Source organism: Alosa alosa, chromosome 13, assembly GCF_017589495.1.
Source record: "Alosa alosa isolate M-15738 ecotype Scorff River chromosome 13, AALO_Geno_1.1, whole genome shotgun sequence".
NCBI classification, from domain to species: Eukaryota; Metazoa; Chordata; class Actinopteri; order Clupeiformes; family Clupeidae; genus Alosa; species Alosa alosa.
Genome location: NC_063201.1, coordinates 24,554,156 through 24,578,520, shown reverse-complemented (window position 1 = coordinate 24,578,520; position 24,365 = coordinate 24,554,156). Strand labels below are relative to the sequence as shown.

Genomic DNA, 24,365 nt, shown 5'->3' with positions numbered 1-24,365 from the left:
TGATGCTATCGCTAGCACCAGAACATGGCATGACAGATCTCCAGACTAGCAAGGACTCTTTGACACCGTAGAGGCAACGCTAGCATCCACTCAAGCATCTTTGGTGAGTCTCGGAATCCGTATGACAGAAATTGCAAACTCCAGCTACGACCTCCGCCTCTCACAAGTTGAACAAGCTTGCATGAAAATGCGGGCGGAAAACGATGCACTCTGCTCAACAGTGATTGACCTGGAGGCTCACTCTAGGCGTCAGAATATAAATCGTTGGCCTACCTGAAAATATTGAGAAAAGATCCCCTGTTGAATTTCTGGAGAATTTTAACCCTGAGCTGCTAGGTGCTAGCAATTTCTATGCTAGCAATTCTAGGCCCATGTTGTGGATTGAGCACACCATCTAGGGAAGCAATCTTTGTAGGAAAATGCATGACCGCGCGTGATGATAGCCCGAATTCATCATTTCCAAATCAAGAGGAAAATACTACAGCTTTCTCGCCAACAATTAAATGTTACTTGTATGTTTTTTGCACAATTGGAGAGAGAGCATAGGGCTCTTTTTGTTAGCTTAGCTAAACTAGCTTTTCCGGCAGCCTCTATGCCTGATTGAGGGGAATGTGCTCTCACTTTGTTTGGGAAAGTGGGACGGGGGAGGGGGGAGAAAGTTCTTAGTTGTGTGTTTTTTATTTTGTTTTCCTCTATACTGTTATCAGTGTTGCTTAACTCATTGAATGTCAAGCTGTTTTGGGAAGCTTTGTCCTAGAGTGACAGCAATCTAGACCATTGTTGATGATTTTTGTACAGCCACAGCATATTCTGTGTTATAGCTATGAACACATACAATGGCTCGTTTGAAAGGTGAGGCTTTAAGCTCTCAGTGGGTGCAAACCGTGTATTTCTACACGCCTCTGTTCCTGAGAAATCCCAAGCTAAACAGTGGCTAGTTTTCATCAAAATCCCAGTTTTTTTTCTAGAAATGGAGATATTGCGTCTTTTATGAGTCACTATCACCCGACATATTCGCACTCTGGCAAAGGCGTGCCCTCTTGCAAAAGCAGCGACTTCGGCCTACCACCCACTCCGCTAGGCCCGCTCGTGGTGGAGATGGAACTCCCTCCCCTCAGCACGGTGTTCAGTCACTCCTTGTAATGTTTTGACCTGTCGTGGTCAGAGTCATCTTGTCTTAGTAGAAAGGTGGACTCATCCAGCGTTCTTCTGTTTTAAAACGCACCTGCTGCAATATATTTTTCTTCTACTTTTTCATTTCTCCCTTCAGCACCTGAGAAGTGTTGCCTGCAAAGTTTCTGGGAAGAGATCTAACGAGACTTGCCACCTTGTGATAAACCCACGAAAATAAATGACCTGATTTTGACCTGGCGTGCATGTCACTGATAGGCTAATCAGTGAGTGATTCGAAACAAAGCGGCAACCATCAAAAGCCGAGTTAAGATCAAACGTCCAGATAAAATGTCCAGATCTTGCGTTTTCATGAGTTTTTGATCGTCATATATTTCATTTCCATTCATCACAGAGTTCCCAAAATCACATATAAGGTGTGTTAGAGTGTCTAGTTTCGTAATTAAAAAAAAAGCTAAAAACGTAATATTACAATTTTGGCACTCAACGCATTAGGCACTCAATGAGTTAAGGGCGTCACATTTTTACATCCCTGTGTATCATATGTATATCAAAAGAGGGGAGAGATGAGACTGAACCATCATCTTATCGTCCGATTGCATTACTGAACTCTGATATGAAAATGTTCACAAAATTGATGGCAAATAGGTTAAACAAACATATTGCTTCATTATCCATTCTGACCAAACTGGTTTCATTCCTGGTAGGTTCTCCTTTTTTAATGTTGGACTAATGAACATAATGTATAGTAAGTATACATACTCTTTTGATCCTGTGAGGGAAATTTGGTCTCTGCATTTATCCCAATCTGTGAATTGGTGAAACACACTCGGCACACAGTGAACACACAGTGAGGTGAAGCACACACTAATCCCGGCGCAGTGAGCTGCCTGCAACAACAGCAGCGCTCGGGGAGCAGTGAGGGGTTAGGTGCCTTGTTCAAGGGCACTTCAGCCATGCCTACTGGTCGGGGTTCGAACCGGCAACCCTCCGGTTACAAGTCCGAAGCGTTAACCAGTAGGCCACGGCTGCCCCTGCTGTGACTATAAGAAGGATCAGGAAGTGGTGGTCCTCTGCTTAGATGCAGATAAAGCTTTTGATCAGTTAAAGTGGGCATATATGTGGAGGGTATTGGAGGACTTTGGATTTGATAGCCGCAGAGCCCGTCTACGGAGAGCCTCCCCACTCTCTATTAATCCCACACAAACCGAATTTGGCTGCAGTTTACCAGAGTTCAACTAGATGGCGAGTCCAAAATACATGGGGTCCTATGGAGCTACATGGCTAAATTTATTGTTTTCACCTATTTAACAACTGAAACCCTCAGATTTTATTTTATTTTTCACAAAATGGATATGGATTATCAATCAAAAGTGAAATAATCCGGGAGTCATGTCCTTTCGTTTTCTTACAGGTTGGGTCGTTGTTGCCCATAACACGCTAGCATTGTGCTAATGAATGACGTCATTGACACGTTTGAAAGGCTTTTTAGAACAATTAAGTGACTTTAAAAAATCAATACAATACAATATTCAAATTACTTGAAAAAAAAAAATATATCCCTAGAAAAGTGGATTTTGAGGGGTACAGCTCCATAGACCTCCTTTCATTCTGGACTCGCCTGCGAGCACCCTCATGTGGAACCACAGAAGGAACTGCAACCAGTTCAGAAACCGGAAGTTTTCCGAGAGTGGAAGTTCTCCCCTTATAAGACATTCTCTGGTAGCCGTTTTATCTCATGGATTAAAATGTTATACGCCCACCCTTCTTACATTCTAACAAATCAAGAAAGATCAACTCCATTTCCATTACATCATGGGACGCGCCAAGGCTACCCCCTTAGCCCACTCCTTTTTGCGATTGGTACTGAACCCCTTGCTATTAGTATCAGGCAACACAGCGCTCTCAAACCTATTCGTCTAGTTTTGTAGACCACCATCTATCTTTATATCACAGCCTGAACAGTCTATCCCCATTCTGTTAGACCTCATAAAGTTATTTGGTGACATTTCTGGGTACACAATAGAGTATTGAAGCCATGACATAGCGTAGCATGGGTTTCCTCCATAAAAGAGACCTGCATGTAACTTCACAGCATGCGGTTAAAATCCTTAAATTCACAGACGTGTTTTGGCTTTATTTTTTGGGCAAAAAACGTCACTCTTAACAGCCGCCAGTCTTTGAGAATTTTGTTTCTTTCTATTACACCGGCCAGGGAATCTGTGTTATGTGGCTAAGCTGCTGCCTAGCAGGTAAAATATGTTTAAATGGCTATATTTATTTTTATAGCTAGAAATGATGCCACATGTATTCAATGCTATTTAAGCCACTTCGAAAGTTTGTTTAGATCCAGTGATTCTGCCGTCATGGAAATGCAACGTCACACTTCGGTACTCTATTAACTGGCAGAAAAGCCAGTTTTTGCCTCTTGGGGATTACCCATGGGGATTACCATGAAGCAGAAGTTTTGCATAAACTCCCATTTAAACGAGCTGAAGTACCTTGGAGTAATTCTGCCAAAATATCCTAAATTCATTTTTAAACTGCATTTTCACAAAAAGGTGGAAAGACTAAAAGCTCCTGCTTTCTTTGGTGGGTCGTATAAATGCTATCAAGATTCCTATACTTCTTTCAAAACCTTCCGATTTTCCTAACAAAGTCATTCTTTACACTACTAGACTCAATAATCATGCCTTTTATCTGGGGTTTAAAAGATCATAGAATATCAAAAATGCATTTACAAAACCCAGAGAGGGGGGGATTTGGGTTACCTTGCTTTCAACATTACTGCAGCAAACCTTAGAGCTCTGGCCTACTGGTGTGAAGGCTATGACCTGGAAATTTCAACAATCAACAACCGGAACTATGTCCGCCAAAACCTGTCTAATTCTGTCTGTCTAATCTAATCTCTCCCTGAGGAAAGCAGGGTTTATAGGCTTTTGTTTGGCCCGCCGGATTCAACACTTGATCTCAGATTTTGTCAAGGTATTTTCTGAACAGGTGAACTATGCCACCCACTCTTTGAAGAAAGCTTGTGAAGAGGAACTGGGTCTCCAGATTGATGATATTGTTTGGGAGGAAAGTCTCTGTAGAATCCAATATTGTTCTATTAATACCAGACATCACTTAATCCAGTTTAAGGTCAGGCATAGACTTCATTATTCAAAAGCTAAGCTACATAGGATATACCCTACTGTTTCCCCTTTGTGTGGTCGATGTAAGTCAGCTAACGGTTCCTTAACCTATCTCTTCAGGTCATGTCCAAAATGGTATGACTAATGGTGTGGAATATTCCAATGTTTTTCTGAAACTTCTTCTTCTTCTTCTTCTTCTTTTTCTGAAACCTCTACTTCTTGAGCAAATTGAAGAAGGCAAGTGCCACGCCTCCTGTCATGACTACATTCTACAGAGGGACCATCGAGAGCATCGTCTCCAGCAGCATCACAGTGTGGGGCGGAAGCTGCACAGATCAGAACAGGAAGACCCTCCAGCGCACTGTTAACACAGCTAAGAGGATCATTGGAGCACCACTCCCCTCCCTGCAGGACATTTACACCACCCACCTCACCCGCAAAGCACTAATGATTGTCAAGGATACAACCCACCCTGCACACGAACTGTTCAGCCTCCTGCCCTCTGGAAGCGGTACAGGAGCCTCCGGCTCCCGCACCACCAGACTGGCAAGTAGCTTCATCCACCAAGCAATCAGGATGCTGAACACTCTACCCACTCTCCCATCACTGACAGCCCCCCCACCACCACCGCCCTGTGGAACTGCACTGTGACTGCAAGAGCCTAACGTGTTGCTGCTTCACATCAAGCCTGATATACTTGAAATTACTGCATACTGCATATCAATGTAAATATACAGGTCACACAAGCACAAGTTTAAACTTCATGTAACTGTTAAGACTATATAAATATACAACACAACTACCTCTTTTTTTATATATATGTCCTATATTTCTATTTTGATACATACATGTTCTATATTTCAGTCTTGCACTTTAATTTAATGTTTATTGTCTATGGCTATGTCTATAGTATGTCTATGTCTGTATTTAAAGCATGTCTATGTCTGCATGGGAAAGTAAGAAACGAAATTTCAATTCTTTGTATGACCAGTGCATGTAAAGAAATTGACAATAAAAGCCGACTTGACTTGACTTGACTTGAAATGTACAGCTGTGTGTTCAAGCTCTAGCCAGAGGTGGCACTGTTTAGCTACTCCCTGTCTACATGGACTCATTCCCCCCCTGTACAGCACACCAAGAGAGACTGATTTTAAGGCTCTGGAAGTCAGAAGCAGTGACACTCTTCAAGACGTGGCTAACAGAACTTACCTCTGTATTACACATGGAGAAAATGACCATCTTGTTCAATTTGATGGAGACCTTAAACAATTGTGAGACTCACAATAGGCCACTCACCTCTTCTTTGTTTTAATTTAGAGCACCAGTGATGCAGCAGCACATCTCATTTCATTGTCTTGAGTAATACGTCCTGTTTTTATTCTTCTTTTTTCTTTTTATTTTCTCTTCCTTCCATATTGGCATATATTTGTTTACTCCTAATCTTTGTTGATTTGTACTAAACTACTTGGAAAACACTTAATAAACATATTGAACAAAGAGGGTCATTATTGAGCATACAGTGTAGATAGGCTGCTTTGTTTTCTCACCCTGGATGCATTGTTGTAGCCTAATCCAGTTGTCATCCAGTGATGTGTAAACTTGCACAAGGGGTTAGGGTTACCCCACATAGTAAAACCATGCTATAGCTATGTAATCTGAAGCAGCAACATCTGAATGTTATCAAACTCTGTCAGTATGCTACATTGAAGTGTTGTAATCATATAGCCCACCATAATGACCATTTTGTGTTGTCAAAGTTGGCCAACAGATTATGAGTGTGATAAATACGTGAAACTCTTGAGAAAATAAGCTTAATATGTTCTTCACTTCATTACACGTTTGCTGCAACTCACTATTATCTCATAATTAGCCGCACAGTACATCAACCTACTACTACCACATAAAAGATCATGTGATTTTTTTTACTCATGTCAAAAAATAAAACGTATGTGGTGAAACATCCGAACCGCTAGGCGGCGGTAATATTCAAGAAGTCATGAGACTTATTAGTAACAAGTGAAAATTCTCTCGGTCTACACAGAAGTGCATGGTTGGTTATCTGTTTAACTTTTTCAGACGAACCAACATTGAAGGTGTTTTAATAGTGACACAGAAAGCAATTAAAAGTTTTAATTTAAAACACAAACCTACTTTAACAGCAACTAGAAAAGGATGGCCTTCAATCTGATTGGGTATGGTTACGCTGTCTTGGTAACTACTGGGGGTATAATTGGCTTCGTTAAAGCAGGTATGTATATCAACGCTAGGTTACATTGTGATAATACATGTACTTTCTTGCAGTGTTGACGAAAAAGACCCGCAGCAACAAAGCTATCCCTCTCTCCTTCTGTTTACAGGAAGCATCGCCTCGCTTGTTGCGGGACTTCTGTTCGGAGTACTGGCGGGGGTTGGCGCCTACCAAATGTCTCAGAATTCTGATAATTTCTGGGTCTTGCTGGGTTGGTTAGCCTTTTAACATTAACAGAGCCTGTCTATTTCTGTTAATAACGCACAAACGTGCTGATGTTGTCTTTCGCGATGCATTTGTTGTGCTTTTCATGTCAGGCACCTCTGGGATCCTGGCTGCTGTGATGGGCGTGAGGTTCCTGAACTCATGGAAGTTTATGCCAGCAGGACTTGTGGCTGGGGCAAGGTAACCCACTCCGTATGCTGTCGTAATCTGCATGATCTATACTAGTCGTAATAAATAATGTGAATAAAACATCGTAATCATGCTATGTGTAATGCGTGGTGGGCGAAGGGACAGTGGCTGCCTGGAAAAATCCAAACACCTCATATGTGGATGTCATAGGCACTGGTGTAGTCTATGTGATATGCAGGACTACACAGTATACCCACTTAAAATGCATCACCATCCCAGTATACCCACTTAAAATAAGCAAGGATACATATTAACATTTGGGGTTGATCACAGTATACCCACTACAGCTAACAAGACTACATTACAGTACCCACTACAGCTAGACTAGGCCTACATCACAGTATACGCACTACAGCTAACTAGACTACACCACTGGATATATGCCTAAACAATGCACAAACACATCATATAGGCTAAATACGACCATATGAAGAACAATCAACTTCATGTAATCTTTCTCTTCCAGCGTATTGGTGTTTGTGAAGATTTGTGTGTGCTTGCTGTGCAAACCAGGTCATCCAGATAGTGGCAAAAGATCTTGAGCATTTAACATACGACTTCAATGGATTGTTGAAAATGAGACTGTGGAAAAAACACCACCACACATGTGTAACTGAGATTGAATTAGTCATAAATCATGTCAACCATCAAGTTGCTCTGTCTCTCTCTGTTAAATGGGTGATTCAGAGTAGTAACACAACTACATGAGTTTTAAAATGAATATATGCCGTATTTTCCGGAGTATAACGGCTCCTACACACAGTTGCGTTCCGTCAACGCATTCCAGTGGGTGTTCCCGACGGTAGCTATGCAAATGATTTGAAGTAAAACCGTAATGTGATTGGTTGGTGCCATCCGTCGATTGGCTTGATTGGCCGGTGCCATCTGTTGGTGCAGCACCAGCTGAACTTCTCAACACGAGCTACGGTAGAAACGCGACGCAACGGACCCACAATTCAGTTCGGCAACAGATGACGTGAGCCCATGTAAAGTGAATGGGATGCGTCTCCAGCAATGCAACGCACGCAGCTGTGTGTAGGAGCCGTAAGTCGCACCGGAGTATATATCGCACCAGTCAAAAAATGTGTCATAAAGAGGAAAAAAACATATAAATATATAAATATTAAATAAAAATATAAATATATATATATATGTTGCACCTGAGTTGCAGGACCAGCCAAACTATGAAAAAAAGTGTGACTTATAGTCCGGAAAATACGGTATATATATGTCTGGCAGTGAATACCAGACACACAACTTCACTTCTGTTGTGTCTGTACTAATCAATGTCTACTATTCACTATATTTGCTGTGTGTGTGAGAGAGAGTGAGTGAGAGAGAGGGCAAGAATATTGCTAAAGTGAATCCCAAATGTGTTTTGCCTTTGAAATACAATAAACTGGTCAGACAGTTGTGCTCATGTGTATATAATGTGTTCTTACATTAATGTGTACTATCAGGTGGTGTGTGCGTTAATGTGTACTATCAGGTGCGGTGTGTGTGTGTGCGCGTTAATTTGTACTATCAGGTGGTGTGTGTGTTAATGTGTACTATCAGGTGATGTGTGTGCGTTAATGTGTACTATCAGGTGGTGTGTGTAGATTTAAAGTCAGATGGCTCATTTGTACTTTGATTTGACCTTTCACTTATTGATGAAGCAGAGCTATCACACTTTAGTTATGGCACATAGCCACAGAGTTATGCTTATTTAAGCACACATTAAAATGTTGAAAAGAAGGTGTTCATGTTGTGTGTGGCCATGCAGCATAATACAAAACTATTGCGAGGTAACTTAAAATAATTGTGATTGCAAAAGTAGGCTATTGTGTGGAGCCCCTTATTACTTGCAATGCATTTCATGGCCATGGGAAAGAGATTGCAAAGGCTTTTTTAGTCTCCTTAAAGATTCCACCGTATTCAAAGGAACGCAAAATGAACTCTGAAAAAATAGTCACCACTTTGATCCTTACGGGGCTCCGTAGTTTCTCATAAACCAAAGCGGGTCAAAATTGCACTTGATTTGGCTGTTCTCACTCAAGACTCAGTGAAATCAGAGCCCGTCTACGGAGAGCCTTGGCACTTCCTATTAAGCCTCATTGAATCGACATTGGTTGCAGTTCCATTAGAATTCCACTGGGGGTGATCGCGGGCGAGTGCAGGTTGAATGGGGGTCTATGGAGCTAGACGGCTAAATGTATCTCTTTTACTTGCTTGTCGTAGAAGAATCGTAGATTTTATTGTAGTTTATGCAGGTTCAATATAGATTTTAGATCTAAAGTTGAATGAACGAGTACTTATGTCCTTTTCATTTCTTACAGGTTGGGTCGTTGTTGCCCATATCACGCTAGCATTGTGCTAATGAATGACATCATTGACATATTTGAAAGGCTTTTTTAGAAGACTTACGTGACTTCAAAAAAATATAACAATCAACAGTGTGTATTTTCTTTGCCTCTCCTAGCGAATGCAACATTCAAATTACTACTCAAAAAATTATATCCAGAGAAAAGTGGATATTGAGGGGTAAAGCTCCATAGACCTCCATGAATTCTGCACTCGCCTGCGAGCGCCCTCAAGTGGAATCTGAGGAGGAACTGCAACCAGTCCAGAAACCGGACGGAACCAGACAGTGCCAATTCTCTTCCTATTAGACATTCTCTGGTGAAATGCTGGTGCATTTCTTTTACTGTCGATGGTGAAATGAGACCTGTCTGCGCACTAGAGGCGCAATAACGACATCGATAAAGAAAAAAAATCCTGGTATTTTGTAATCTGGTTTACTCGAAACAAATGTGTTGTATCGATGTTGCATTAGCTAGAAGTCATGGAGAAGGTGACTGGAGCCCAGATCATTGCAGAAGCGCTCAGGGCTCAGGTAGGCTAAGATCTTATAAGATCAGATAAAATCTGCAAAATAAGCCTAGTTGATTTTCTATAGTATTGAGTTGCTGTGTTGAGTTACAGCCAGTTTCTCATGAGCGCACTAAGTTTATACGATCACTCAACTAACCAGGCATGCGGGACCCGAATACTGTAGGAGTTCAAGGAACTTTCAGTGCGTCAGGCTACTATACTGACGTTTAACATACATGTAATTTAGGGTGTGTCCAGTGGGCCTACTGTTGCCAGGCCATTTGAAATGATTTAGCTCTTAATTAGCGTAGGTTAAATTTAACAACACTATACGAATAACAACATTGATTTCTGCAGCCGCAATTAAGTGAAAGGTCGTGAGTGGAAAGTCTGCGCAAGCGCACAGGTATTGAAGCAATGTAGGCAAAGTAGTCTGCAAACATGGGCCAATTGAACGGACACCACATGACAACACAAATATTAACTGGAGATGAAAAATGAAATGTAGGAGAAGTGTGTTCGCCTCCGGGTGATTTCAGAAGGCTCTACGTCTAGTTTGCCATGGCATATAAGAGTACAGAATAAACAGAGGCTGCCCGAGAACAGCTGATGAACCGTCCGTGTCTCTGTTCTGTTTACAGAATGTGGAATACATGTTTGGAATTGTGGGAGTTCCGGTGATTGAGGTTGCCATGGCAGCCCAAGCTGCTGGAATCAAGTATGTGGGCATGCGCAATGAGCAGGCGGTAAGATACCCACACCTCTTGTGTGTGACTCCTTTGTGGATGTAACTACTCAAGAGTGAGTCCTGACTTCATCATGTGTGACTCTTTTGGACTCTCTTATTGTGTGTTGTAGGCTTGCTATGCTGCCTCTGCAGTAGGGTATCTCACAGGACAGTAAGTGTTTGTGTTGTGCGTTAATGCAAAATAAAAAATATAAATGTACTGTACCTGCTCTAGCACTGGTTGTGTGTGTGTGTGTGTGTGTGTGTACCACTGCTGACGTGTGTATTCTTTCTCAGTCCGGCGGTGTGTCTGGTGGTGTCAGGGCCTGGTCTCATCCACGCCCTTGGGGGGATGGCCAACTCCAACATGAACTGCTGGTAGGTCTCATGCAGCGGTGTGTGTGTGTATGTGCATTTGTGCGACTGTGCGTGCGTGTGTGTACTCCCCTCTGGGGGGTATGTTCAACCCCTGCATGAATTTCTGGTGGGTCTCACACATCACTGAGACAGACAGAAGAACTCAGACAGTATCGTCCTGCAGTGTTTCTCCTAGAATTTCTTCCAGCAGTGGTGCTGTTGATCGTAGGAAGCCCCAAAAAAAAAAAAGAAAACATTTTGAAAAAATGACTCCTTAAATGGTGACTGCTGGTGGATTTTGTGAAAGAAATGGATTTTTTTTTTTTTTTTTTTTTTTTTTTTTTTTCATTTACATTATTAGTAATTAGCCACTGTACAAACTATTACTATTTAGAATATACAGTGCTGTGCATAAGTTAAGACATTTATTTATATAATAACATTTATTTATTCACGATACATGATACATTATTAACATAATTGCATACATAATTGATGTCCTATTTTTTTTTTTATTAAGACAAAAGGCAAAATATGTTTTTTATTCTTCCCTTTAGTCAATTTCAGCATGGGTGTCTTAACTTTTGCACAGCACTGTATAAACTATATAGACTTCTCTTTCATGCCATTACACTGTATTGGTGCTGTGCAAGTGGAATTGAGTGCCTGTCACTTTAATGCCGTGACGCCCGTGAGGCTTGCTTGATTCTCACGGTTTTAAGCTAACTTAGTAGTAGCGTTGTTGTGCATGGTGCATAAGAATATGTGGATGAAATGAATTATGTTTCCAACGTCATTTGGTAAAATAAATGGTAAAAAACTCGAAGAAAATCTATCTTGGATTATAGCAGATAAGTGTCTTGTATCATATCTATAATTTTGTTTAAATTAAATTTTGTTTAATATCTACAGGAATTACAAACTATCTCAGATGTAAATGGTTGCGTATCCTATTACTCAAATTCAATTAAACCCACTAATAGGCTAGCTAGACCTTAGTTTCACAGCCTAGGTATGTTAGCAACACAGGACTTGAAAGCATTGCCTGTATCACAAACAAAAATGAAACAATGCGTGGATTTATCTGGGAATAGGCTACTGAAGGTAGGGGAGAGCTATCTCGCTGGCGTGTTTAATTTGGTTCCTTGGTTAACATAATGTAGGCTACGTTTTTTTGCACAAAATTGCGTCTATTAATAAACTTAAACATAAACACAAACAAGCGTGATCTCCTGTGGAATCCCTGACTGCGCCTTCAACATTAGCCTACTATTATTTGTTGACATGAAACCTGAACGAACGGCAGCCTGAAGTTCACTTGCATCTATTTTTATTAGGCAACTTTTTTTTGCATTGGCGCTTGAATTCCAGGAGCGGCGCTGCGCCGCTGATGAATACATTGTAGGGGAAACACTGTCCTGTATTGTCTCTTTCACCCCTCCTCTGACTCTCTCTCACCCCTCTCTGACTTTCTCTTACGCCCTTCTCTAATGTTACGTCATCTCTCTCTAATCTCCCATTATACCCCTGTGCTCCTGCACTGTTGCAGGCCTGTCGTGGTGATCGGCGGCTCCTCAGACCAGAACCAGGAGACCACAGGTGCCTTCCAGGAGTTTCCCCAGGTTACACACACAGACACACGCACACTGAATTGGATTTGTGATTGCATTTGTGATTGTTTGATTGTGTTTGTATTTGAATATGTTTTATTTATTCAGGTGGAAGCCTGTCGTCTCTACAGCAAGTTCTCAGCCCGACCCAGCAGCCTGGCAGCCATCCCTTCCGTCATCGAAAAGGTACAAACGCACCCTCCGTTATCGAAAAGGTACAAACGCACCCTCTGTTATGGAAAAGGTCAAAATTCTTTTAGGCAAGTCCCTCCACTCGGCGGCCATATACCAACGTTTTATGGGCACTCATCGGGCACAGTCTTTGGGTCGAACTGCGCGTGCGCAAGGCTTCACGACACCAATCTTGCTCCAGCGGCGAGATCACAACACATGATTGGCTCGATGTCTTCACAACACACCATACGATTGGCTCAATGTATTCACATGTCGACGTTTTGCCGAGGAAGGGGTGGGATATGTGTAGATAACTGCCATATTGGCGTGACAAACTAGCCCCATGCATTTCTATGGAGTATTTTTTGAGTGCTGTGTCTCCTCATTAGAAAGTCTCTGAAAAGGTGCAAACGCACCCTCCGACATCGAAAAGGTACAAACGCACCCTCTGTTATCAAAAAGGTACAAACACACCCTCCGTTATCGAAAAGGTACAAACGCACCCTCCGTTATCAAAAAGATACACACACACCCACCGTCATCGAAATAATATACACACGCACCCTCCATCATCGAAAAGATACACACGCAACCTGCGTCATCGAAAAGACACACACACACACATATATCCTCCGTCTTGGAAAAGATACACATACACACACCATCCGTCATCGGAAAAGATACACACACACACCCTCCGTCATCAAAAAGACACACACACACCCTCTGACATTGAAAAGACACACACACACATATACCCTCCGTCATCAAAAAGGAGGTCTCACAAAGGTACAAACAAACACACACACACACAACCCTCCGTCATCGAAAAGGAGGTCTCACAGACACACACACCACCATCACACCACAGACATCTCTCTCTCTTTCTCTCTCTCTGTCCTGCCCCTGCTGGCCCCAGGCTGTGAGGACCAGCAAGTACGGCCGGCCAGGCGCCTGCTATGTGGACATTCCTGGGGACATGGTGAACGCTCAAGTGGACCAGTCGCAGGTCAGGTAGGGATAGTCTCGCTGCAATAGTCAATAGGTTGTAATGGCCAATGTGTCCACCAGGTGGCCTCAGTGCTGTATGTAGTTTCCTAAAGGAGCAGCACACAGAGAAGGCTGGGTCCATAAGGATGCTGTTGGAATGGATGTGTAGCAACAGAAGATGAATATTATGAGTGCTTGTGTTGGCACAGACTAATGCTGTTACACAAGTATTTGGATACTTGTTCCTATATGTTTTGGGTTCTCTTGCAACAGAATTACATTAGTAATTCTTAGTACCGCAGTCTTAGTATTTTTTTGTTGTTGAAAAATGCTTGCACACTGCCCCACAGACAAACGCCAACTAACCCCAATATTCCATAGTTGGCAGTTGTTGGTTACAAATTTTGAATGTTCAGATCTTCCAGCTTTTGTATTTTGTGTATTGTATTTCATTTATTAGAACATGCAACTATGCTGTTTCTTAGTTGTCATAGTCTATAGTCCATGGGAGTGTAGGTGTGTCTAATTGTTTTATATAACAATATGATTTATTCAAACACTGACAGGTGAATACACTGCTTGTTGATCTGTTACATAAACTTTGTGTGTGTGTGTGTGTGTGTGTGTGTAGGCTGGTGACATGTTGTCTCCCGCCCCCAGTGAGTTTGGCGATCCCTTCTGATGTACTAATGGCGGTGACTCTGATCAAACAGGCCCAAACACCTCTGCTCATCATTGGCAAAGGTAAACATACACTTGCTCCCCTGACACACATGCACACACACACACACACACACACACACACACACACACACACACACAGAAATGCTCATACCTCACATTCATACTAATCACTGTGTGTTCATGATATGTGTGTGCATGTGAATGGGTGTGTGTGTGTGTGAGTTTGTGGAGTATGCTGAATGTAACTGTTAGAATGTGTATGTGGGGTTGTACGGTATTGGTTTACAATGTGTATGTGCTATATGTGTATCTGTATAGTGTGTGTGTGTGTCTGTCTGTGTGGAGTATCTGTTTGGAATGTGTGTGTGTGTGTCTGTCTGTGTGGAGTATCTGTCTAGAATGTGTGTGTGTGTGGGTCTTCAGGTGCTGCCTATGGCAGGGCGGAGTCAGAACTCACTGAACTGGTGGAGAGGTGTGGCCTGCCCTTTCTGGCCACTCCCATGGGGAAAGGGGTGGTGTCGGACGAGCATCCCAACAGCGTGTCTGCGGCCCGCTCCAGGTACACACACACACCACCAAGATCGCAGATCACACACACAATCACATCAGGAACACCTATTCACTCTCTCATGTCACACAAATGACATGTGTTACATAGTTATATAACAGTGTGTGTTTGTCTGGAGCGTGAAGGGACTAAGGGTTGGTTCATAGTCTACATGTGCATGCGGGTGTATGCGTGTGTGTGCGTGTGTATGCGTGTGTATGCGTGCGGGTGTATGCGTGTGCGTGCGTGTGTGTGTGTGTGTGTGTGCGTGTGTGTGTGCGTGCGTGTGCGTACGGGTGTATGCGTGTGTGTGTGCGCGTGTATGCGTGTGTGTGTGTGTGTGTGTCTTTGTGTGTGTGTGTCTGTGCGTGTGTATTCATGCATGTGCGTGTGTGTGTGCGTGTGTGTGTGTGTGTGTGTGTGTGTGTGTGTGTGTGTGTGTGTGTGTGTGTGTGTGCGTGTGTGTGTGCGTGCTTGTGCGTACGGGTGTATGCGTGTGTGTGTGCGCGCGTGTGTGTGTGTGTGTCTTTGTGTGTGTGTGTGTGTGTGTGTGTGTGTGCGTGTGTATGCATGCATGTGCGCGCGGGTGTGTGCGTGTGCGTGCGGGAGTATGCGTGTGTGTATGCGTGTGTGTGTGTGTGTGTGTGTGCGTGCGTGTGCGTGCGGGTGTATGCGTGTGTGTGTGCACGTGTATGCGCGTGTGTGTCTTTGTGTGTGTGTGTCTGTGTGTGTGTGTGTGTGTATGCATGCATGTGCACGCGGGTGTGTGCGTGTGCGTGCGGGTGTATGCGTGTGTTCAGAGCCCTGCTGCATGCCGACGTGGTCGTGCTACTGGGAGCCAGACTCAACTGGATGCTTCACTTTGGTTTCACCCCTCGCTTCAACCCCCACGTCAAGATCATACAGGTACGCACGCACGCACACACACACACACAGACACACACACACACACAGATCAGACTATCCCCTACGTTTTAACTCCCTTGGCTAAAATTGCACACGTAAGTACATAAAAACAAACATAGACACATTGCAAAATTAAATGCAAACAGATCTATCAACATCACATTAATGTGTGTGTGCGTCTGTGCATGTGTGTGTGTATATGCGTGTGTCTCTTTGTATACGTGTGTGTGTGTGTGTGTGTGTGTGTGTATGTGTATGTGTGTGTGACTGCTACAGGTGGACCTCTGTGCAGAGGAGCTGGGAAACAATGTGAGACCTGCTGCTGCCTTGCTGGGGGATATCCGTTCAGTAGTCAGACAGGTGAACACATCTCGGCATGCACACGCACACGCACACGCACACACATACGTGCACACACACACAGAGGGTGTGGGCCATGCTGCATTGGGTATGTGTGCACTGAGAGGTGTGTGTGTTGCAGATGCTGGAGATCTTCCAGAAGGATCCGTGGTCGTACCCCGCGGACTCTGAGTGGTGGAAGGCTCTTAAAGGGAAGATGGCTGCCAACGCCGAGATGTCCAAGGTCAGTGATTGGCTGATGCAAGGATACAAGGATACACGCCCTTGCTTATGTTTATGTGTTAACAGTTTGAAGAAAAGTCATACAGCCGAAATAAAAGATGCCAATATTAGTAATAGTCAGTAGACTAAACAACATGTAACTATAGTAACTATAAATTAGGGATGGGCAAAGCGAGGCTTTGTGAAACATTGAAACATTCGAAGCAATTGTGCCAGATTGTTTCAAAGCTTCGAAACAATTCCGACACCTCAGAGCTGTTCGGGTGAAACAAATCTGTCAAATGCTTCGTATCAGAGATGTCTTTAAAGTCGTGGCTCACTGTGTTACCTGTGTTCATAGTCTTAGTCCAAAGCTAAGCAGTGATGCCCTCGGTCAATAACTGGATGGGAGACCACATGAAGTGACAATAAAGAGAAGCTTATTGCTGCTGCTAGTATTCTCTAAATCACTTTCTTCTCATTAAAAAACTTAACATTCTGTTTGCTTTTTTACCATTCTGAGAGTTTAGTTGACACTGTGTAGTTAATGAGTAAGAAAAAATATTAACAGATATTATCTGAAACAAAAGCTTAGAAACCAAACGGGGAGAGAAACCACATTTGAGGAGCCTCACTAACCACTACACCATCATGGCTATTGCTTAGTCTTAGTCTACACTGTTAATTAAACGCACAGGTACATAGTAGCCTGCCGCCGACACCAATGACATGGGTAAAATGCACCGAAGGTTAACTTAGCTTTGGTCACATGACATGGGAATTTTGAACGATGTTTCGAAGCAGTGGTCACATGACATGGCTGTTTTGAACCATGTTTCGGAGCAGTGTTTAACTATAATAACTATAAGCATAGACATATACAAACTGTGGGAATTGTGAACTGTATGTAATATGTTTGTGTGTGTGTGTGTGTGTGTGTGTGTGTGTGTGTGTGTGTGTGTCATGTCCCAGGCCCTGGCACTAGCGCCCTCCCTGATGCTAAACTACTACTCGGCCTTCCTGCACATCGCCAAGCTGCTCCCCCCAGACTGCGTGATCGTCAGCGAGGGCGCCAACACCATGGACGTGGGCCGCACCATGCTGCTCAACCGCCTGCCCCGACACCGGTCGGTACACACCACAGCACTCTCTCACACACACACACACACACACACACACACACACACACACACATATACACACATATACACATGCACACACTGTTCCCATAGTGTTCAGTGTTCCTATATATATCATCAGTTTCACAATGTTCCCAAGTTACTGCATGTTGTTCCCACATTCATGATCAATGTTCCCATGACATTCCTATTTCTATCCACATTACCATCACCTGCATTCATGTTCCCATGAACTTCAGTTCCTCCAGTCAGTCATTCCATAGCATTCCTATAATATTGCGCAACAGTCCCATAGCATTCCTATAATATTGCGCAACAGTCATGTGTTGACGTGTGTGTGTTCTATCAGGCTGGATGCAGGCACTTTTGGCACCATGGGAGTGGGTCTGGGTTTTGCCATTGCAGCAGCCATGTTGGAGCAGAGCAAGAGCGCCCCCCAGAGGGTGGTGTGTGTGGAGGGGGACAGCGCTTTCGGCTTCTCAGGCATGGAGGTGGAGACCATGTGCAGGTGAATTGCTGGACCTACACCTCATACACACACACTCACACTAACTTCCTTAGATCTTCCCCAGTCAGATGAAGCAATACAATACCTGTATTGTATAACACTTTCCCCCTGTCAGTGGTTAACTTCCTTAGCGCTTCCCCTGTCAGTTGCTACCCTTATTAGCTCTTCCCCTGTCAGAAGCTAACGTCATTATCTCTTCTCCTGTCAGTTGCAAACTTCCGTAGCTCTTCCCCTGTCAGTTGCTTATTTCCTTAGCTCTTCCCCTGTCAGATGCTAACCTCATTATCTCTTCCCCTGTCAGTATCTAACCTCATTAGCTCTTCCCCTGTCAGATGCTAACCTCATTAGCTCTTCCCCTGTCAGATGCTAACCTCATTAGCTCTTCCCCTTTCAGTATCTAACCTCATTAGCTCTTGTCTTGTTCATTCCCACTCTCAGGTACAAGCTCCCTGTGGTCATCATTGTTATCAACAATAACGGCATCTACAGTGGAGTGGACGCAGACACCTGGGCACAGCTGGAGAAGATGGGAGACCTCGCCATAGTGTGAGTGTCATAAGCAGGATGGACTCAATTTCAACCTATCAGAGAGTGAGGCTGCAGTCACATGATCACTGTTCATTGGAAAGTAGTCCATTCTGACAAGTTCAAAATGATGTTTTGATGTTGATGTTGAAAAGGGCTAGTCACTGTATATCAAAGCTCATGCCAGGAGCTATAAGCATCATCAAACTATGACTTTCAAGGTTATGGACACATGAAACTCAGAGGGGAAACACGTTTAAGCTTTTAAGCTTCTGAAGGCTGAGATGAACCCTGACATATGTGCAAATGTTTAGAATTCCACATACATACACACACACACACACACACACGCACACACACGTACACACATGCACATACGTGCACACACACACACACACACACACACACACACACTCACAATGTTAATTTGAATATTGCTACACACAAGAACCATGAACCAATATGAACCAAATCAAAATACTTTTGTGTAACATGTACTGTATGTCATTTGTGTGTTTGCGTGTGTGTGTGTGCATGTGTGTGTGTTTGTGTGTGTGTACGTTTGTATGTGTGCACGCGTGTGTGTGTACGTGTATATGTGTGTGTGTGTTAGAGCTCCCCCTGTGACTTTGCTGCCTGATGCCCGCTATGACCAGATGATGACAGCATTTGGTGGGCGTGGCTTTCTGGTGCGGACTGCTGCAGAGCTCCGCCTGGCTTTGCAGGAGAGTCTCAGGGATTGGCTGAACCCCTCACTCATCAACGTGCTAATAGACCCTGCCTCTGACAGGAAACAGCAGGTAACACACACACACACACACACACACATGTACACACACACACACACACACACACGTACACATACATGTACACACAAGGGGTTTTGTCAATTAGTCGACTATTAAAATCACTGTCATGGAAAAAAATGGCTAAAGGCTAAACAAGCATTTCTATGTCTGGAAGTATCAGAAATGAGTCCTGTTCCAAAATGAGTCCTGTTCCACTGGGACATGGAAGTATCAAAAAAACATGCAGCTGTCCTAAAGTGCCATAAGAACATGTTTGCTATGGATGACCATCTATCTAAAGAGGAAACACCCACTGCCAACAGCTTGCACTGGACCAGTACTTTGACGACTAGTCGACTAGGATTATGAAAAATTTGTCAACTTGTCAGAAATCAGAAGTTGTGAAACCCCTAATGCACACCCATACACGTACATACACAGATGTACACATACACAAACACTAATGCACACCCATACCGGATGCAAATGACACAAATGTATTTTATTGTTTAAACCCAACTCTTTCTAATACCTCATACCTGACTAACATTTGTTTATTTATCTGACAAATGCCAAACCCACACACACACTCACACACCACACACATGCACACGCACACACACTATCTAGGGGCCTGAGGGCCTTAATCACTGGTTCCTCTTGAAATGTAGTCTTATTTGACATGATCCAATGGAGCAGTCTGCTTCCCCACATGGAGCTAGGTTTGCTAATTAGCTAGTTATCTCAGTCTGCCCTTCAGTGAACGATGCAGAGACAGAGAAGAGTGTTTGTAGTACCCCTGGAAATACACACATACTCGTGCACACAAGGGCATTTCAGGATGTGTGTCTCACATACATACACACACACACACACACACACACACACACAAACTTACCTCACCGCCACCTGGCCCTCTATTTCAGGCACCTCTCATTATTAGGAGGGTGACCCCAGTATGTTTACTTGGAATGTTTCTTAGCAACCACACACAGACATTCTTGAGGATTGGGTGTCATGGCAACCTCAGAATTCCTCTATGAGGCTTTCGTTGTCAATCAAACTGTGACAAATTGGACACCCACATACCCTCACCAACACTGGCTCTATTGTGACTCCTCTGACATGCACACAGACGCACACATGCACACACACAGACACACACAAACAGAGTTTCCTTTTTTCTTTAACAGCAGCCACTAACATATATCATGCTGACCACATACACAAATGCATACAGCTGAGCACACAGATTTAAGCATCCAGGATGCTCCACCCTGATAAAGTCAGTGTGTGTGTCTGTGTCTGTGTCTGTGTGTGTGTGTGTGTGTGTGTGTGTGTGTGTGTGTGTGTGTGTGCGCATCTGTCTCTTCCTCTCTCAGGAGTTCCCCTGGCTAACCCGATCGAACCTGTAGGAGGATAGTTGCCTGAGTCTGAAGCTGGGAGGCGGAGTACCTTAATTTGCTGCCTTAACCTCCTGCCCTTCCAGGACCTAATGAAATGAACTGCTGAAGTACCAACCTGCAGCTCCGTCTAGAGACCATCCCATTGGAGCCGATTTATCACCTAAAACCCAGGAACCAATCACAACTGCTCATCCACCATGGGGCGGGCTTTATATGATGACAGACAGTGTGCCAAGAGTCTTTGTATCTCTGGGACATTTTCATATCAGATATATTTCTGTAAATAAATCAGCTTTATTGAACACAGAAACCTCTTTATTTATAAGAATATAACTCTGATGACTCTCACACACACACACACACGCACAAACGCACACACATGCACATGCTAACTGATTAACCACATGCAGGATCTGCTTACTAATTCACTAATTTCTTTCTCTGGTTATATGGTGATGCTCCGCCCCAGTTATGATGTAAGGCTAGAACTCTTCCTATTCTGTTACTAGTGGCGTTCACTGTAGGGCTGCAACCATAAATCAATTAACTATTACATTAACTGCCAATTGTTTTGGTTATTGGTTTGGGTGATTTTATCAAGAAAAATTACGGATTGCAGCTTTTTAGACTTGTATACCTCCTCCTTTAGTTACTCTGTGACAGTAAGCTAAATATATTTGACGTGTAGACAAAATCTTGGGCTTTGGGGAACACTGATTATCATTCTATCGATTAAATCACTAATCGATTAATTAAGGAAGTGATTGATTAATTGACTATGAAAATACTCAAAGCGTTGTAGTTCACAGTGCCTTAATTCAGCAGAATGGCACATGGCATAATATGCCCTTGGTGGTTCAGAGTGCCTTAATTCAGCAGAATGGCACATGCTATAATATGGCCCTGGCCCCTGCTGGTGGTGGAAATGGTGTCTGTGACATTCCAACGTGGAATGAGAGAGAGAAAGAGAGAGAGAGTGTGCCCGGGTGTATGTGTCTGTGTACGTGCATGTGTGTGTTAGTGTGTGATGAGTAAGGATGTGTGTGGGTGTGATTGAGTAAGACTGGGAAAGAGAAAGAAAGAGAGAGAGATTGATTGGGGGGTTATTGACTGGGCTACTGAGAGGTGCTCTGGGACTGTGTGCGTTGCAGCTGAGAGTCTTAAGTGCCCTTCTGGGCCTGGGCCTCAGCACTATTACTACTACTACACACACACTTGCTCACACACACACTCCTACACAGACACACACTCACACTCTCTAGTGGACGGAAGATCATCATAAATTGTGGCGCTGGCTGGTCGATACACCCTGACCGAAGGACCCGTGGGGATGGGAGAAGATCCCTGAGGTTTCACTCTTTCTCATCTGCATACACACACACACACACACACACACACATCAGCACAATGCAACATTATGTACATACATATATAAGCACATGCAATGCAGATACACATGTACATAAACACACACAATTACCAGAATGCACATAGGTACACTGCAGCATCACTGTACACACACGCACACAGATCATTTTCCTTGAGCTGTGTACACACACCATGTGTGTACCATGCACTTCTCTGACACACTGACCACTAACCTTCAACTCAACCTACACATACAAACAATTACCATCCACCTGCCTGCTCACACACACACACCAAATGTACACACACCATATGTACACACGCACACACACACACACACCATTAACTTTCAACTGTGTCCACGCACAGCGTTATGCTTCATCTGTGCAGACACACACGCACACATACCATTATTCTAGTTTGGTTTGCATCATTGCACTGCATGTACGTGCACACACACACAGATACCATTCCAGAGTGGTTGCAGGCAGAAATCACACTTGGTCTCCCGACTATTGATTTTTACTAGTTTTTCATAATAATTGACATGATAGATCGACTAGTCGTTCTGTACCAGTAGCTTAGCTGTTGGAGAGTGTGTCTCATCTTTGGATAGTTTTCAGAGAAGACGTGTTCTTTTCACACTTTAATACAACTGTACACACACACACACACACACACACACACACACACTGTACTTTAATACAGCTGCAAACACACACACACACACACTGCACTTTAATACAGCTGCAAACACACACATACACACACACACACACACACTGCTCTTTAATACAGCTGCATACACACACACACACACTGCACTTTAATACAGCTGCTGTCACACACACACACACTGCACTTTAATACAGCTGCAAACACACACACACACACACACACACACACTGCTCTTTAATACAGCTGCATACACACACACACACTGCACTTTAATACAGCTGCTGTCACACACACACACACTGCACTTTAACACAGCTGCACACACACACACACACACTGCACTTTAATACAGCTGCTGTCACACTTGCTAGTAAGGTTGGGACCCAAACAAGGGAACACAAACCATGGGCACAAACAAGGAGACACAGGTGCCAGCTGCAAACACTGTGACAGCTGCAAACACACACAGACACACTGCACTTTAATAGAGCTGTACACACACACACACACACACACACACACACACACACACACACACAGACACACTGCACTTTAATAGAGCTGTACACACACACACAGACACACTGCACTTTAATACAGCTGTACACACACACACACACACAGACACACTGCACTTTAATAGAGCTGTACACACACACACAGACACACTGCACTTTAATACAGCTGTACACACACACACACACACACACACACAGAGACACACTGCACTTTAATAGAGCTGTACACACACACAGACACACTGCACTTTAATAGAGCTGTACACACACACACACACACACACACACACACAGACACACTGCACTTTAATAGAGCTGTACACACACACACACACACACACTACACTTTAATACAGCTGCTGTCACACACACACAGAGACACACTGCACTTTAATACAGCTGCACACACACACACACACACTACACTTTAATACAGCTGCATACACACACACACACACACACACACACACACACACACACACACACACACACACTGCACTTTAATACAGCTGCTGTCACACTTGCTAGTAAGGTTGGGACCCAAACAAGGGAACACAAACCATGGGCACAAACAAGGAGACACAGGTGACAGCTGCAAACACTGTGACAGCTGCAAACACACACAGACACACTGCACTTTAATTAGGGTTGCGAAGGGGCGGAAAATTTCCGGTAAATTTCTGGAAACTTTCCATGGGAAGTTAAGCTGGGGAATTTTGGAAATATTCCAAATTGGAAACTTTCATGGAATTAAAGGAAATTCAAAGGAATTAACTGGGAATTTTTGGTAATTCCTACTGTTTCATATACAGACATTATTCGTAATAAGCAATATGATTTGTTTGTTCGTATTTTCGCTTAGCTTAGCATACAAAGCTAGCTACCATGCTAGCGGGAATCCCATTCTCTGCCTATGGTTTACTAGCGTGCTAAGATAGCAACACTGAAACCACTAAACTGCCCAAGATACACCACGCCACTCAACAACAAAATCCAATTGGTTGGAACATTGACTGACTATCAGTTTGTTAAGTTAGAATCCCAGAAAATGGTACAACAAATAGAAATATAATGACACAACATACCACCCTAACTAAAC

At 43.5% G+C, this 24,365-nt stretch overlaps 2 protein-coding genes across 2 annotated transcripts; both read left to right on the top strand.

The window, feature by feature from the left end:
- Window positions 1–6,280: 6,280 nt before the first annotated feature.
- On the top strand, window positions 6,281–7,755 carry LOC125306318 (transmembrane protein 14C-like). The gene is made up of 4 exons (XM_048261614.1): window positions 6,281–6,513; window positions 6,623–6,724; window positions 6,831–6,918; window positions 7,394–7,755. The coding sequence occupies exons 1-4, from the start codon at window positions 6,438–6,440 to the stop codon at window positions 7,467–7,469; spliced, it is 342 nt and encodes a 113-aa protein (XP_048117571.1). The 5' UTR covers window positions 6,281–6,437; the 3' UTR covers window positions 7,470–7,755.
- Window positions 7,756–9,695: 1,940 nt separating this feature from the next.
- Window positions 9,696–21,004, top strand: hacl1 (2-hydroxyacyl-CoA lyase 1). Its single transcript, XM_048261613.1, has 17 exons — window positions 9,696–9,802; window positions 10,422–10,526; window positions 10,639–10,679; window positions 10,805–10,885; window positions 12,414–12,486; window positions 12,583–12,660; window positions 13,568–13,662; window positions 14,270–14,382; window positions 14,746–14,881; window positions 15,670–15,775; window positions 16,052–16,135; window positions 16,257–16,358; window positions 17,309–17,463; window positions 17,825–17,983; window positions 18,422–18,529; window positions 19,122–19,308; window positions 20,679–21,004. The coding sequence occupies exons 1-17, from the start codon at window positions 9,752–9,754 to the stop codon at window positions 20,709–20,711; spliced, it is 1,707 nt and encodes a 568-aa protein (XP_048117570.1). The 5' UTR covers window positions 9,696–9,751; the 3' UTR covers window positions 20,712–21,004.
- Window positions 21,005–24,365: the final 3,361 nt, after the last annotated feature.

What these genes read in the sequence shown, in the direction of transcription:
- LOC125306318 (XM_048261614.1), top strand. Translation starts at nt 6,438, where the DNA reads ATGGCCTTCAATCTGATTGGGTATGGTTACGCTGTCTTGGTAACTACT. An exon ending in AATTGGCTTCGTTAAAGCAG is followed by an intron (nt 6,514 to 6,622) that starts GTATGTATATCA and finishes TTCTGTTTACAG; the next exon opens with GAAGCATCGCCTCGCTTGTT. An exon ending in GGACTTGTGGCTGGGGCAAG is followed by an intron (nt 6,919 to 7,393) that starts GTAACCCACTCC and finishes TTTCTCTTCCAG; the next exon opens with CGTATTGGTGTTTGTGAAGA.
- hacl1 (XM_048261613.1), top strand. Translation starts at nt 9,752, where the DNA reads ATGGAGAAGGTGACTGGAGCCCAGATCATTGCAGAAGCGCTCAGGGCT. An exon ending in CAGAAGCGCTCAGGGCTCAG is followed by an intron (nt 9,803 to 10,421) that starts GTAGGCTAAGAT and finishes TTCTGTTTACAG; the next exon opens with AATGTGGAATACATGTTTGG. An exon ending in GAGGTGGAGACCATGTGCAG is followed by an intron (nt 17,984 to 18,421) that starts GTGAATTGCTGG and finishes TCCCACTCTCAG; the next exon opens with GTACAAGCTCCCTGTGGTCA.